This window comes from Salmo salar, chromosome 14 (assembly GCF_965601325.2).
Source record: "Salmo salar chromosome 14, fSalSal1, whole genome shotgun sequence".
NCBI classification, from domain to species: domain Eukaryota; kingdom Metazoa; phylum Chordata; class Actinopteri; order Salmoniformes; family Salmonidae; genus Salmo; species Salmo salar.
The window spans coordinates 59,563,109-59,580,200 of NC_138304.1; the positions used below are offsets into that span (position 1 = coordinate 59,563,109).

At 45.0% G+C, this 17,092-nt stretch overlaps 1 protein-coding gene across 2 annotated transcripts in view; it reads right to left on the reverse strand.

The window, feature by feature from the left end:
• Nucleotides 1–2,350: 2,350 nt before the first annotated feature.
• LOC123741337 (charged multivesicular body protein 5-like) overlaps nucleotides 2,351–17,092 on the reverse strand; it is a 481,964-nt gene continuing 467,222 nt past the window's right edge. Inside the window, exons 4-9 of one of the 2 annotated variants that reach the window (XM_045714196.1) lie at nucleotides 9,865–9,958; nucleotides 7,728–7,799; nucleotides 7,539–7,647; nucleotides 4,988–5,102; nucleotide 4,791; nucleotides 2,351–2,842 (exon numbers count right to left, since the gene is read on the reverse strand). In XM_045714196.1, the coding sequence (XP_045570152.1) occupies nucleotides 2,792–2,842; nucleotide 4,791; nucleotides 4,988–5,102; nucleotides 7,539–7,647; nucleotides 7,728–7,799; nucleotides 9,865–9,958 (442 nt within the window). In that variant the 3' untranslated portion in view covers nucleotides 2,351–2,791. Of the gene's footprint in view, nucleotides 2,845–4,790; nucleotides 4,792–4,987; nucleotides 5,103–7,538; nucleotides 7,648–7,727; nucleotides 7,800–9,864; nucleotides 9,959–17,092 lie in introns of both variants that reach the window. The other variant, XM_045714197.1, reaches the window with a different exon arrangement.

A 17,092-nucleotide genomic window follows, 5' to 3' on the forward strand; every position in this document is an offset into this window, starting at 1 on the left:
AATGCCTTCATAACTGTCAGGGATGAAATGTGGAGACCCAAGCTAAAGGCTTCTCTAGTCATGATAACAGTACATAACCAAACCTACTGAGTTGATTTATGATTTCTAGAATGTTTTATTATACGCCTGGACTTTTAAAATTTGTATGGTGTTAATATTAGCCACTTCGGTAGACACCGTCAGTTATTCCCACATACCGTTCAAAAGATTGGTGTCACTTAGAAATGTCCTTGTTTTCCATAAAAACATACATGAAATGAGTTGCAAAATTAATAGGAAATATAGTCAAGATGTTGACAAGGTTATAAATAATGACCTTTTATTGAAATAATAATTGTGTCCTTCAAACTTTGAAATCCTCCATTTACAGCAATTACAGCCTTGCAGACCTTTGGCATTCTAGTTGTCAATTTGTTGAGGTAATCTGAAGAGATTTCACCCCATGCTTCCTGAAGCACCTCCCACAAGTTGGATTGGCTTGATGGGCACTTACGTACCATACGGTCAAACTGCTCCCACAACAGCTCAGTAGGGTTGAGATCCGGTGACTGTGCTGGCCACTCCATTATAGACAGAATACCAGCTGACTGCTTCTTCCCTAAATAGTTCTTGCATAGTTTGGAGCTGTGCTTTGGGTCATTGTCCTGTTGTAGGAGGAAATTGGCTCCAATTAAGCACCGTCCACAGGGTATGGCATGGCGTTGCAAAATGGAGTGATAGCCTTCCTTCTTCAAGATCCCTTTTACCCTGTACAAATCTCCCACTTTACCACCACCAAAGCACCCCCAGACCATAACATTGCGTCAAGCACTCCTCCAGCATCTTTTAATTTCTTCTGCGTCTCACGAATGTTCTTCTTTGTGATCCGAACACCTCAAACTTAGATTTGTCTGTCCATAACACTTTTTGTCCAATATTCCTCTGTCCAGTCCTATGTTCTTTTGCCCATCTTAATCTTTTATTTTTATTGACCAGTCTGAGATATGGCTTTTTCTTTGCAACTCTGCCTAGAAGGCCAGCATCCCGGAGTCACCTCTTCACTGTTGATGTTGAGACTGGTGTTTTGCGGGTACTATTTTAATGAAGCTGCCAGTTGAGGACTTGTGAGGCGTCTGTTTCTCAAACTAGACACTCTAATGTACTTGTCCTCTTGCTCAGTTGTGCACCGGGGCCTCCCACTCCTCTTTCTATTCTGGTTAGAGCCAGTTTGTGTTGTTCTGTGAAGGGAGTAGTACACAGCGTGGTACGAGATCTTCAGTTTCTTGGCAATTTCTCACATGGAATAGCCTTCATTTCTCAGAACAAAAATAGACTGACGAGTTTCAGAAGAAAGTCCTTTGTTTCTGGCCATTTTGAGCCTGTAATCGAACCCACAAATGCTGATGCTCCAGATACTTAACTAGTCTAAAGAAGGCCAGTTTTATTGCTTCTTTAATCAGGACAACAGTTTTCAGCTGTGCTAACATAATTGCAAAAGGGTTTTCTAATGATCAATTAGCCTTTTAAAATGATCAACTTGGATTAGCTAACACAACGTGCCATTGGAACACAGGAGTGATGGTTGCTGATAATAGGCCTCTGTACGCCTATGTAGATATTCCATTAAAAATCAGCCTTTTCCAGCTACAATAGTCATTTACAACATTAACAATGTCTACACTGTATTTCTGATCAATTTGATGTTATTTTAAATGGACCAAAAATGTGTTTTTCTTTCAAAAACAAGGACATTTCTAAGTGACCGTAAACTTTTGAACGGTAGTGTACGTTTAGAACTGTCACTTCAGTGTTAGTTTCCTTACATGTTGCATCATTACATTGTTAGTTGACCTTTCATCCCTCTGTCATGTTGGTTGTTCCTGAGGGATGCTAGCAATAGTGGATCATATTAAGCTCATGTATTACAAGTTGTGGCATAATTTGGGACCTGTAGCCTATTTGAATCAAGGGCGATTTTTTAAAAACATTTTAAAATGCATGGCCTGCAATCATTTATTTTTTATTTAAAGAAATTATTGGGGGGGGAGGGGGGGGAATTGACCCGTTCTGAATGTTGAGGGGGGACATGTCCCCCATCCCCCGTGGTAATTTATCCTATGATGTGAATCATTATGGAAAGCAGACCACACATAGCAGTTTATACCTGGAGCCTGGTGCACAGTTCCAGACGACTGGACCGTTGTCATCCCAGTTCCACGACTAGTGATGATTATTAGGATAGTTTTATAGGACTACTGGTCAACCCCTAATGTACACTTTTCTCCCCTTCCAATACTTCATGGATTGGACAACTGAATATGACAACTTTCAGGATGAATCAAACCACTGTAGTTTTGATTCACCAATATATTTAGTGTGTAAAGGCTCTCCAAACCGGTTTTTACTTTCCTAACCCTAAATAATATACAAGATCAGAGCATTTTAAAATCTACTAATTGGTGCTGAAAAGGAAACAAATGTATGTATTTCCATGGCTTTCTGTCATTGACCCCTAATATTCTGAACCGTCTCTCCATATATTCCACTGAGTCTGTCGAGAACCTTCTAATTAAAGATACACCACATTTAAAGGGACGGCTTTAGGTAAATGTAAACCCTATCGGTAACAATATAAACTCATCTCCAAAGCAGCATCAATACCTTAGTAATACAGTGGTAGTAAGTTATGTAACCTGTTCTCAGGTCAGATCATTGTAATGTAGAAATGTTACTCTACATATAAAAGTGTAGCAGGAATCTGTAGTTTTATGTAGCAGGGATCTGTAGTTTTATGTAGCAGGGATCTGTAGTTTTATGTAGCAGGAATCTGTGGCAGACCAAACTCATCCACCAGAACACCATCCTGGAAAAACAAGAAAATACTTGTTAAAAAAACCCTAGAGTCAATAACAATAACATATCAGTCAGTTTAAGCTAGAGAGGTGTTTGTCAGACCAGGAGACATCCCATCTGAGGTGAAAGAGCTAGAGAGGTGTTTGTCAGACTATGAGACATCCCGAAAATCGCTCCTCACAAAATCGTCTGTAGCGTACGAACGGTTTCTATGGAAAGGTGGGACTCACACGAACATGTTGGTTGTTTTGCTCTAGGACACCCACAAGTCCCATAAGACTAGTATGAAGGTAGCTGGGTACCAGTTAAAAAAATGAATTGAAGTACAGCGCATTTGGAAAGTATTCAGACCCCTTCACTTTTTCCACATTTTGTTATGTTACATCCTTATTCTAAAATTGATTAAATAAAACATTTTCCTCAATCTACACACAACACCCCATAATGACAAAGCGAATGCAGGCTTTCAAAAACAGAAATACCTTATTTACATAAGTATTCAGACCCTTTGCTATGAGACTTGAAATTGAGCTCAGGTCCATCCTGTTTCCATTGATCATCCGTGAGATGTTTCTACAACTTGATTGGAATCCACCTGTGATAAATTCAATTGATTGGACATGTTTTGGAAAGACCCACACACCTGTCTATATAAGGTCCCACAGTTGACAGTGCATGTCGGAACAAAAACCAAGCATGAGGCCAAAGGAATTGTCTGTAGAGCGCCGAGACAGGATTGTGTCGAGGCACAGATCTGGGGAAGGGTACCAACAAACGTCTGCAGCATTGAAGGTCCCCAAGAACACAGTGGCCTCCATCATTCTTAAATGGAAGAAGTGTAGAACCACCAAGACTCTTCCTAGAGCTGGCCGCCCGGCCAAACCGAGCAATCGGGGGAGAAGGGCCTTGGTCAGGGAGGTGACCAAGAACCTGATGGCCACTCTGACAGAGCTCCAGAGTTCCTCTCAATCAGGCCTTTACGGTAGAGTGGCCAGACAGAAGCCACTCCTCAGTAAAAAGTTTGCCAAAAGGCACCTAAAGGACTCTCAGACCATGAGAAACAAGATTCTCTGGTCTGATGAAACCAAGATTGAACTCTTTAGCCTGAATGCCAAGCGTCTGGAGGAAACCTGGCACCATCCCTACGGTGAAGCATGGTGGTGGCAGCATCATGCTGTGGGGATGTTTTTCAGTGGCAGGGACTGGGAGTCAGGAACGAGGGAAAGATGAACGGAGCAAAGTACAGAGAGATCGTTGATGAAAATCTGCTCCAGAGTGCTCAGGACCTCAGACTGGGGCCAAGGGTCACCTTCCAACAGGACAATGACCTGCCAGAACAAGGACTTTAACCAGATCGAACATCTCTGGAGAGACCTGAGAATATCTGTGCAGCGACACTCCCCATCCAACCTGACAGAGCTTGAAAGGATCTGCAGAGAAGAATGGGAGAAACTCCCCAAATACAGGTGTGCCAAGCTTGTAGCGTCATACCCAAGAACACTTGAGGCTGTAATAGCTGCCAAAGGTGCTTCAGCAAAGAACTGAGAAAAGGGTGTTATTTTTAATACATTTGCTAAAATGTCTAAAAACCAATTTTGCTTTGTCATTACGAGATAATGTTGATTCCATTTTAAAACAAGGCTGTAACGTAACAAAATGTGGAAAAAGTCAAGGGGTCTGAATACTTTCCAAATGCACTGTATAAGTACACTACATGACCAAAAGTACGTGGACACCTGCTGATTGAAAATCTCATTCCAAAATGATGGGCATTAATATGGAGTTGGTCTTCTGGGAAGGCTTTCCACTAGATGTTGGAACATTGCTGCTATAACAGCTTCCACTCTTCTGGGAAGGCTTTCCACTAGATGTTGGAACATTGCTGCTATAACAGCCTCCTCTCTTCTGGGAAGGCTTTCCACTAGATGTTGGAACATTGCTGCTATAACAGCCTCCACTCTTCTGGGAAGGCTTTCCACTAGATGTTGGAACATTGCTGCGGGGACTTGCTTCCATTCAGCCACAAGAGCATTAGTGAGATCGAGCGCTGATGTTGGGCGATTGGGCCTGGCTCACAGTCTGTATTCCAATTCATTCCAAAGGTGTTCGATGGGTTGAGGTCAGGGCTCTGTGCAGGCTAGGGCTGTGTCTTAACTTGTTGGTTTTACTGTCGTTGGGTACGCCCTCTGGGATGGAGGGGGCAGAGGAAGCCTCATCCAGGTAGGAACTGTCATCATCCAGTAACAACTCATCCCCTAGGGCATCCAGCTCTGACAAAACACAACAACATCATCCCCTAGGGCATCCAGCTCTGACAACACACAACAACATCATCCCCTAGGGCATCCAGCTCTACCTGCTGTTAGACCCACACCCCTACCTGCTGTTAGACCCACACCCCTACCTGCTGTTAGACCCACACCCCTACCTGCTGTAAGACCCACACCCCTACCTGCTGTTAGACCCACACCCCTACCTGCTGTTAGACCCACACCCCTACCTGCTGTTAGACCCACACCTCTACCTGCTGTTAGACCCACACCTCTACCTGCTGTTAGACCCACACCCCTACCTGCTGTTAGACCCACACCCCTACCTGCTGTTAGACCCACACCCCTACATGCTGTTAGACCCACAACCCTACCTGCTGTTAGACCCACACCCCTACCTGCTGTTAGACCCACACCCCTACCCGCTGTTAGACCCACATCCCTACCCGCTGTTAGACCCACATCCCTACCCGCTGTTAGACCCACATCCCTACCCGCTGTTAGACCCACACCTCTACCCGCTGTTAGACCCACCCCCCTACCCGCTGTTAGACCCAAATCCCTACCTGCTGTTAGACCCACACCCCTACCTGCTGTTAGACCCACACCCCTACCTGCTGTTAGACCCACAACCCTACCTGCTGTTAGACCCACACCCCTACCTGCTGTTAGACCCACACCCCTACCCGCTGTTAGACCCACATCCCTACCCGCTGTTAGACCCACATCCCTACCCGCTGTTAGACCCACATCCCTACCCGCTGTTAGACCCACACCTCTACCCGCTGTTAGACCCACCCCCCTACCCGCTGTTAGACCCAAATCCCTACCCGCTGTTAGACCCACATCCCTACCCGCTGTTAGACCCCCATCCCTACCTGCTGTTAGACCCACACCCCGACCTGCTGTTAGACCCACACCCCGACCTGCTGTTAGACCCACACCCCTACCTGCTGTTAGACCCACACCCCTACCAGCTGTTAGACCCACACCTCTACCAGCTGTTAGACCCACACCCCTACCCCTGTTAGACCCACACCCCTACCCGCTGTTAGACCCACACCCCTACCCGCTGTTAGACCCACATCCCTACCCACTGTTAGACCCACATCCCTACCCGCTGTTAGACCCACATCCCTACCCGCTGTTAGACCCACACCTCTACCCGCTGTTAGACCCACCCCCCTACCCGCTGTTAGACCCAAATCCCTACCCGCTGTTAGACCCACATCCCTACCCGCTGTTAGACCCCCATCCCTACCTGCTGTTAGACCCACACCCCGACCTGCTGTTAGACCCACACCCCGACCTGCTGTTAGACCCACACCCCTACCTGCTGTTAGACCCACACCCCTACCAGCTGTTAGACCCACACCTCTACCAGCTGTTAGACCCACACCCCTACCCCTGTTAGACCCACACCCCTACCCACTGTTAGACCCACACCCCTACCCGCTGTTAGACCCACATCCCTACCCACTGTTAGACCCACACCCCAACCCGCTGTTAGACCCACACCCCTACCCGCTGTTAGACCCACACCCCTACCCGCTGTTAGACCCACACCCCTACCTGCTGTTAGACCCACACCCCTACCCGCTGTTAGACCCACACCCCTACCCGCTGTTAGACCCACACCCCTACCCGCTGTTAGACCCACACCCCTACCCGCTGTTAGACCCACACCCCTACCCGCTGTTAGACCCACACCTCTACCTGCTGTTAGACCCACACCCCTACCTGCTGTTAGACCCACACCCCTACCTGCTGTTAGACCCACATCCCTACCTGCTGTTAGACCCACAACTCTACCTGCTGTTAGACACACACCCCTACCCGCTGTTAGACCCACACCCCTACCCGCTGTTAGACCCACACCCCTACCCGCTGTTAGACCCACACCTCTACCTGCTGTTAGACCCACACTCCTACCTGCTGTTAGACCCACACCCCTACCTGCTGTTAGACCCACATCCCTACCTGCTGTTAGACCCACAACTCTACCTGCTGTTAGACCCACACCCCTACCTGCTGTTAGACCCACACCCCTACCTGCTGTTAGACCCACACCCCTACCCGCTGTTAGACCCACACCTCTACCTGCTGTTAGACCCACACCCCTACCTGCTGTTAGACCCACACCCCTACCTGCTGTTAGACCCACACCCCTACCTGCTGTTAGACCCACACCCCTACCTGCTGTTAGACCCACACCCCTACCTGCTGTTAGACCCACACCCCTACCTGCTGTTAGACCCACACCCCTACCCGCTGTTAGACCCACACCCCTACCCGCTGTTAGACCCACACCTCTACCTGCTGTTAGACCCACACCCCTACCTGCTGTTAGACCCACACCCCTACCTGCTGTTAGACCCACACCCCTACCTGCTGTTAGACCCACACCCCTACCTGCTGTTAGACCCACATCCCTACCTGCGTCCAGGTCGTCCTCGTCTATCTCAGGAGTTCCATAGCTGCGACTCAGAGACTCCTGAACCTCCTTGGCATCCTCCATCATATCCTCCAGCTGATCCTGTAGGTCCTACACCACATCATACATGATGAAGAAGCTCCACAGCGTATACTGTGAGAGAACTGATATAAACACATGAAATGAGTTACTTCTATCTGATCGGTCTTCACGTCCTTGTAAGCCCTCTTCATCTCTTTAGCGCCAATCTTCATAGCCTCCACCTGGGAACCAACAATACAAAGGACAAGTAGTCAACGACTAATCCTTTATATCTAATCAAACCCATTCCCTCTGCTTTGCATGCATGTTTCAGTTCTCTTCCGTGGGACAGAAGAGAACTGAACAGAGACAGATCGTGTAATCCTTATTGTAGTCTGAGGCCCTGTCTATACATGACAGTTAAAGCAGTTTTTGTATTCTGATCATAGAGTTCTGATCATGGAATTACAAACGTGTCATGCATCTACACCTACATTTAAATGTGTCCACCGTGTCCACAGTGTGTCCGGATTCCCTTCTCCCGCGCTATATTCAAATGTATGCATTCTGCAAGCGATGGAACAGGCTAAATATGATAACACAACAACAACTTCATGGCAGTAGCCAACTACTGTAGCTAACTAGCCAGCTAACCTCTGTAGTTAGCCAGCAAGCTAGCAAGCACAGCTAAAAGGATTTGCAAATGGCTTAGCATAACTGTAGCCAACCAAATATTTTCTTAGCTAGCTGGTTAACATTTAAGAGGCGAGCAAACACGTTCCTCACATGCTCGGAATGTATTTCCTCCAACGTTATAATGAAAGGTGCCTCTCGGTCCAAAACACACGTTTTCCGGAGACTTGAAGGCAGAATACTGATGACATCACCCACTGTATGCACTTACGGTAACCTGATTGTGTCCAGAATTAAGATACATTTGCATGGTGTTGTTACAGTGTAGTTACAATGTAGTTACATGGTAGTAAGTGTAGTTACATGGTAGTAAGAGTGTAGTAACAGTGTAGTTATGTGTAGTGTCAGTGTCGTTACAGTGCAGGTATAGTGTAATTACAGTGTAGTGTAGTTAGTGTCATTACAGTGTAGTGTAGTTATAGTGTAGTGTCACTATGATGTAGTTACGGTGTAGTTACAGTGTAGTGTAGTTACAGTGCAGGTATAGTGTAATTACAGTGTAGTGTAGTTAATGTCATTACATTATAGTTAGTGGCTTGATAGTGTAGTTACGGTGTAGTGTAGTTATAGCGTAGTGTCACTATGATGTAGTTAGTGTAGTTACAGTGTAGACAGTGTTGTGCAGTTATTGTGCAGTTAGTGTAGTTACACTGTAGTTTGGTTAAGGTGTAGTTATAGTGTAGTCACAGTGTAGTGTACTTATGGTGTAGTCAGTGTAGTTTTGTTATAGTGTCATTATAGTGTAATTATAGTGTAGTGTAGTTACAGTGTAGTGTAGTTATGGTGTAGTTGTAGTGTAGTGTAGTTATGGTGTAGTTAGTGTAGTGTAGTTATGGTGTAGTTACAGTGTAGTGCAGTTATGGTGTAGTTAGTGTAGTTTGGTTAGTGTAGTCATAGTGAAGTTACAGTGTAGTATAGTTATGGTGTAGTTAGTGTGTAGTGTAGTTACGGTGTAGTGTAGTTAGAGTGTAGTTCCAGAGTAGTGTAGGTATGGTGTAGTTAGTGTAGTTAGTGTTGTTACAGTGTAGTGAAGTTATGGTGTAGTTATAGTGTAGTGTTGGTGTAGTTATTGTGTGGTGTAGTTACAGGGTAGTGGAGTTATTGTGTGGTTATAGTGTAGTGTAGTTATGCTGTAGTTATAGTGTAGTTACAGTGTTGTTACAGTGTAGTGAAGTTATGGTGTAGTTATAGTGTAGTGTTGGTGTAGTTATAGTGTGGTGTAGTTACAGGGTAGTGGAGTTATTGTGTGGTTATTGTGTAATGTAGTTACAGTGTAGTTTGGTTGTAGTGTAGTTACGGCATAATTACCAGTGTAGTTTGTGACAGGTCTTACTGTAGTTTTAGTGTCCTACTGTAGTTGTAGTGTCCTTTAGTGTCTGGATGGTGTAGTGGGGCTATACAGCAGATACAGTGTAGTTAGTGACAGGTCTTACTGTAGTTTTAGTGTCCTACTGTAGTTGTAGTGTCCTTTAGTGTCTGGATGGTGTAGTGGGGCTATACAGCAGATACAGTGTAGTTAGTGACAGGTCTTACTGTAGTTTTGGTATCCTTGAGGGACTGGATGGTGTAGTGGGGCTATACAGCAGATACAGTGTAGTTAGTGACAGGTCTTACTGTAGTTTTGGTATCCTTGAGGGACTGTATAGTGTAGTTGGCCTGTTCCATGTTGAAGGACTGCTGAGCCAGCTGGTCTCTCTGGCCCTCATACCTGGAATATAACATGGTCGTTATTCATACCTGGAATATAACATGGTCATTATTCATACCTGGAATACAACATGGTCATTATTCATACCTGGAATACAACATGGTCATTATTCATACCTGGAATACAACATGGTCATTATTCATACCTGGAATACAACATGGTCGTTATTCATACCTGGAATACAACATGGCCGTTATTCATACCTGGAATACAACATGGTCATTATTCATACCTGGAATACAACATGGTCGTTATTCATACCTGGATTATAACATGGTCATTATTCATACCTGGATTATAACATGGTCATTATTCATACCTGGATTATAACATGGTCATTATTCATACCTGGAATATAACATGGTCATTATTCATACCTGGAATACAACATGGTCATTATTCATACCTGGAATATAACATGGTCATTATTCATACCTGGAATATAACATGGTCGTTATTCATACCTGGAATATAACATATAATTATTCATACCTGGAATACAACATATCATTCATCATACCTGGAATATAACATGGTCGTTATTCATACCTGGAATATACCATGGTCGTTATTCATACCTGGAATATACCATGGTCATTATTCATACCTGCAACATAATATACACTGAGTGTACAAAACACTAGGAACCCCCTTTTGTCCTCAGCCTCCATTCATCAGAACATGGACTCTACAAGGTGTGGAAAACATTCCACAGGGATGCTGGTCCATGTTGACTCCAATGCTTTCCCACAGTTGTGTCAAGTTGGTTGGATGTCTTTTGGATGGTGGACCATTCTTGATACACACAAGAAAATGTTGAGTGTGAAAAACCCAGCAGCTTTGCAGTTCTTGACACAAACCGGTGCGCCTGGCACCTACAACCATAACCCGTTCAAAAGCACTTAAATATTTTGTCTTGCCCATTCACCCTCTGAATGGCACACATACACAATCCATGTTTCAATTGTCTCAAGGCTTAAAAACCCTTCTTTAACCCGTCTCCTCCCCTTCATCTGCACCAGGGTTCGTCAACTAGGTTTGGCCTCGGGCCAAAGTTTGTCTGAGCTAATAGTCGGCGGGCCAGAACAATATTAGCACAATTAATTGGCCTACACTACAAATGGAACAACATGTTTAACACATCTGATTAGTACATAATGCATTTAGTGACAATAACAATCATTTTGATCTGATTACACTCATAAAATAACCAATGTCTCTATTCAATTATATTGTATATTTCTCTGTGCGTTGATTGGTGGGGAAAAACAGTTCTACGTAGTCTACTGTGTGCTGATTGGTGGGGAAAACAGTTCTACGTAGCCTACTGTAGTTTCAATTTCTCTGTGTGCTGATTGGTGGGGGAAACAGTTATACGTAGCCTACTGTAGTTTCTATTTCTCTGTGCGCTGATTGGTGGGGGAAACAGTTCTACGTAGTCTACTGTGTGCTGATTGGTGGGGAAAACAGTTCTACGTAGCCTACAGTAGTTTCTATTTCTCTGTGCGCTGATTGGTGGGGAAAACAGTTCTACGTAGCCTACTGTGTGCTGATTGGTGGGGAAACAGTTCTACGTAGACTACTGTAGTTTCTATTTCTCTGTGTGCTGATTGGTGGGGGAAACAGTTCTACGTAGTCTACTGTGTGCTGATTGGTGGGGGAAACAGTTCTACGTAGCCTACTGTAGTTTCTATTTCTCTGTGCGCTAATTGGTGGGGGAAACAGTTCTACGTAGTCTACTGTAGTTTCTATTTCTCTGTGTGCTGATTGGTGGGGAAACAGTTCTACGTAGCCTACTGTACGCTGATTGGTGGGGAAAACAGTTCTACGTAGCCTACTGTAGGTTATACTACTCTTTTTAACGTCAACATTTCTTCAGAACAATTAACTTGATAGCAACAGATAATATCGCTCTCAAAAAGTATCAAAAGAAAGGTGGACAATGAAAATGGATGTTTCAGGGAAGAATGTACCGAGAGATGCGTTCATCTGACCATATTTTCCCATTGACAAACCAGTGTGTCTTATTTGAAAATAAAATGTAGCATTTTTTTTTTTTAAAGGGGTAGATCAACTTTAATATTGTTGATAGATTGTAGCTTCCATTAATGTAATTGTCTGCATCACTTCCAATCCCCCATATATATTTTTTGCAGATATACACTGCTCAAAAAAATTAAGGGAACACTTAAACAACACAATGTAACTCCAAGTCAATCACACTTCTGTGAAATCAAACTGTCCACTTAGGAAGCAACACTGATTGACAATACATTTCACATGCTGTTGTGAAAATGGAATAGACAACAGGTGGAAATTATAGGCAATTAGCAAGACACCCCCAATAAAGGAGTGGTTCTGCAGGTGGTAACCACAGACCACTTCTCAGTTCCTATACTTCCTGGCTGATGTTTTGGTCACTTTTGAATGCTGGCGGTGCTTTCACTCTAGTGGTAGCATGAGACAGAGTCTACAACCCACACAAGTGGCTCAGGTAGTGCAGCTCATCCAGGATGGCACATCAATGCGAGCTGTGGCAAGAAGGTTTGCTGTGTCTGTCAGCGTAGTGTCCAGAGCATGGAGGCGCTACCAGGAGACAGGCCAGTACATCAGGAGACGTGGAGGAGGCCGTAGGAGGGCAACAACCCAGCAGGAGGACCGCTACCTCTGCCTTTGTGCAAGGAGGAGCAGGAGGAGTACTGCCAGAGCCCTGCAAAATGACCTCCAGCAGGCCACAAATGTGCATGTGTCTGCTCAAATGGTCAGAAACAGCCTCCATGAGGGTGGTAGGAGGGCCCGACGTCCACAGGTGGGGGTTGTGCTTACAGCCCAACACCGTGCAGGACGTTTGGCATTTGCCAGAGAACACCAAGATTGGCAAATTCGCCACTGGCGCCCTGTGCTCTTCACAGATGAAAGCAGGTTCACACCGAGCACATGTGACAGACGTGACAGAGTCTGGAGACGCCGTGGAGAACGTTCTGCTGCCTGCAACATCCTCCAGCATGACCGGTTTGGCGGTGGGTCAGTCATGGTGTGGGGTGGCATTTCTTTGGGGGGCCGCACAGCCCTCCATGTGCTCGCCAGAGGTAGCCTGACTGCCATTAGGTACCGAGATGAGATCCTCAGACCCCTTGTGAGACCATATGCTGGTGCGGTTGGCCCTGGGTTCCTCCTAATGCAAGACAATGCTAGACCTCATGTGGCTGGAGTGTGTCAGCAGTTCCTTCAAGAGGAAGGCATTGATGCTATGGACTGGCCCGCCCGTTCCCCAGACCTGAATCCAATTGAGAACATCTGGGACATCATGTCTCGCTCCATCCACCAACGCCACGTTGCACCACAGACTGTCCAGGAATTGGCGGATGCTTTAGTCCAGGTCTGGGAGGAGATCCCTCAGGAGACCATCCGCCACCTCATCAGGAGCATGCCCAGGCGTTGCAGGGAGGTCATACAGGCACGTGGAGGCCTGTATGTTTTAAGGACATTACATCAAAGTTGGATCAGCCTGTAGTGTGGTTTTCCACTTTAATTTTGAGTGTGACTCCAAATCCAGACCTCCATGGGTTGATAAATTGGATTTCCATTGATTATTTGTGTGTGATTTTGTTGTCAGCACATTCAACTATGAAAAGAAAAAACTATTTAATAAGATTATTTCTTTTATTCAGATCTAGGATGTGTTGTTTAAGCGTTCCCTTAATTTTTTTGAGCAGTGTATATATATATATATCTGCAAAAAATGTAAATACATACATATACACGTACATATTATTATTTATTTTTAAATTAGTATATAGACTTTTTTTCTATAGTGTTATTGACTGTACGCTTGTTTATTCCATGTGTAACTCTGTGTTGTTGTCTGTGTCGCACTGCTTTGCATTATCTTGGCCAGGTCGCAGTTGTAAATGAGAACTTGTTCTCAACTGGCTGACCTGGTTAAATAAAGGACTTGTTCTCAACTGGCCTACCTGGTTAAATAAAGGACTTGTTCTCAACTGGCCGACCTGGTTTACAATAGTTTTATTTTAACTCTTGTCCTTCCTCTACCCTCAACCTCTCCATCTATTACTGATGTCCTTCCTCAACCTCTCCATCTATTACTGATGTCCTTCCTCTACCCTCAACCATCTATTACTGATGTCCTTCCTCTACCCTCAACCTCTCCATCTATTACTGATGTCCTTCCTCAATCTCTCCATCTATTACTGATGTCCTTCCTCTACCCTCAACCATCTATTACTGATGTCCTTCCTCTACCCTCAACCTCTCCCATCTATTACTGATGTCCTTCCTCTACACTCAACCTCTCCCATCTATTACTGATGTCCTTCCTCTAACATCTATTACTGATGTCCTTCCTCTACCTCTCCCATCTATTACTGATGTCCTTCCTCTACCCTCAACCTCTCCCATCTATTACTGATGCCCTTCCTCTACCCTCTACCTCTCCCATCTATTACTGATGTCCTTCCTCAACCCTCAACCATATATTACTGATGTCCTTCCTCAACCCTCAACCTCTCCCATCTATTACTGATGTCCTTCCTCAACCCTCAACCTCTCCCATCTATTACTGATGTCCTTCCTCTACCCTCAACCTCTCCCATATATTACTGATGTCCTTCCTCAACCTCTCCCATCTATTACTGATGTCCTTCCTCAACCCTCAAATCTATTACTGATGTCCTTCCTCTACCCACAACCTCTCCCATCTATTACTGATGTCCTTCCTCTACCCTCAACCATCTATTACTGATGTCCTTCCTCAACCTCTCCCATCTATTACTGTTGTCCTTCCTCTACCCTCAACCTCTCCATCTATTACTGATGTCCTTCCTCTACCCTCAACCATCTATTGCTGATGTCCTTCCTCTACCCTCAACATCTCCCATCTATTACTGATGTCCTTCCTCTACCTTCAACCTCTCCCATCTATTACTGATGTCCTTCCTCTACCCTCAACCTCTCCCATCTATTACTGATGTCCTTCCTCTACCCTCAACCTCTCCCATCTATTACTGATGTCCTTCCTCAACCTCTCCCATCTATTACTGTTGTCCTTCCTCTACCCTCAACCTCTCCATCTATTACTGATGTCCTTCCTCTACCCTCAACCATCTATTGCTGATGTCCTTCCTCTACCCTCAACATCTCCCATCTATTACTGATGTCCTTCCTCTACCTTCAACCTCTCCCATCTATTACTGATGTCCTTCCTCTACCCTCAACCTCTCCCATCTATTACTGATGTTCTTCCTCAATCCTCAACCTCTCCCATCTATTACTGATGTTCTTCCTCAATCCTCAACCTCTCCCATCTATTACTGATGTCCTTCCTCTACCCTCAACCTCTCCCATCGATTACTGATGTCCTTCCTCTACCCTCAACCTCTCCAATCTATTACTGATGTCCTTCCTCAACCCTCAACCATCTATTACTGATGTCCTTCCTCCACCCTCAACCTCTCCCATCTATTACTGATGTCCTTCCTCTACCTCTCCCATCTATTACTGATGTCCTTCCTCTACCCTCAACCTCTCCCATCTATTACTGATGTACTTCCTCTAACCTCAACCTCTCCCATCTATTACTGATGTCCTTCCTCAACCCGCAACCTCTCCCATCTATTACTGATGTTCTTCCTCTACCCTCAACCTCTCCCATCTATTACTGATGTCCTTCCTCAACCTCTCCCATCTATTACTGATGTCCTTCCTCAACCCTCAACCTCTCAAATCTATTACTGATGTCCTTCCTCTACCCTCTCCCATCTATTACTGATGTCCTTCCTCTACCTTCAAACTCTCACATCTATTACTGATGTCCTTCCTCTACCTTCAACCTCTCCCATCTATTACTGATGTCCTTCCTCTACCCTCTCCAATCTATTACTGATGTCCTTCCTCTAGCCTCAACCTCTCCCATCTATTACTGATGTCCTTCCTCTAGCCTCAACCATCTATTACTGATGTTCTTCCACTACCCTCAACCTCTCCCATCTATTACTGATGTCCTTCCTCTACCCTGAACCTCTCCCATCTATTACTGATGTCCTCCTCTACACTCTCCCATCTATTACTGATGTCCTTCCTTTAACCTCAACCATCTATTACTGATGTCCTTCCTCTCTCTCAACCTCTCCCATCTATTACTGATGTCCTTCCTCTACCCTCAACCTCTCCCATCTATTAGTGATGTCCTTCCTCTACCCTCAACCTCTCCCATCTGTTACTGATGTCCTTCCTCTACCCTCAACCATGTATTACTGATGTCCTTCCTCTACCCTCAACCATCTATTACTTATGTCATTCCTCAACCCTCAACCTCTCCCATCTATTACTGATGTCCTTCCTCTACCCTCAACCTCTCCCATCTATTACTGATGTCCTTCCTCTACCCTCAACATCTCCCATCTATTACTGATGTCCTTCCTCTACCTTCAACCTCTCCCATCTATTACTGATGTCCTCCTCTACCCTCTCCCATCTATTACTGATTTCCTTATTCTACCCTCTCCCATCTATTACTGATGTCCTTCCTCTACCCTCAACCTCTCCCATCTATTACTGACGTCCTTCCTCTACCCTCAACAATCTATTACTATTACTGATGTCCTCCTCTACCCTCTCCCATCTATTACTGATGTCCTTCCTATACCCCAAAACCATCTATTACTGATGTCCTTCCTCTACCCTCAACCTCTCCATCTATTATTGATGTCCTTCCTCTACACTCAACCTCTCCATCTATTACTGATGTTCTTCCTCTACCTCTCCCATCTATTACTGATGTCCTTCCTCTACCCTCAACCTCTCCATCTATTACTGATGTCCTTCCTCTACCCTCAACCTCTCCATCTATTACTGATGTCCTTCCTCTACCTTCAACCTCTCCCATCTATTACTGATGTCTTTCCTCTACCTTCAACCTCTCCCATCTATTACTGATGTCCTTCCTCTACCCTCTCCCATCTATTACTGATTTCCTTCCTCTACCCTCTCCCATCTGTTACTGATGTCCTTCCTCTACCCTCAACCTCTCCCATCTATTACTGATATCCTTCCTCTAGCCTCAACCATCTATTACTGATGTCCTTCCTCTACCCTCAACCTCTCCATCTATTACTG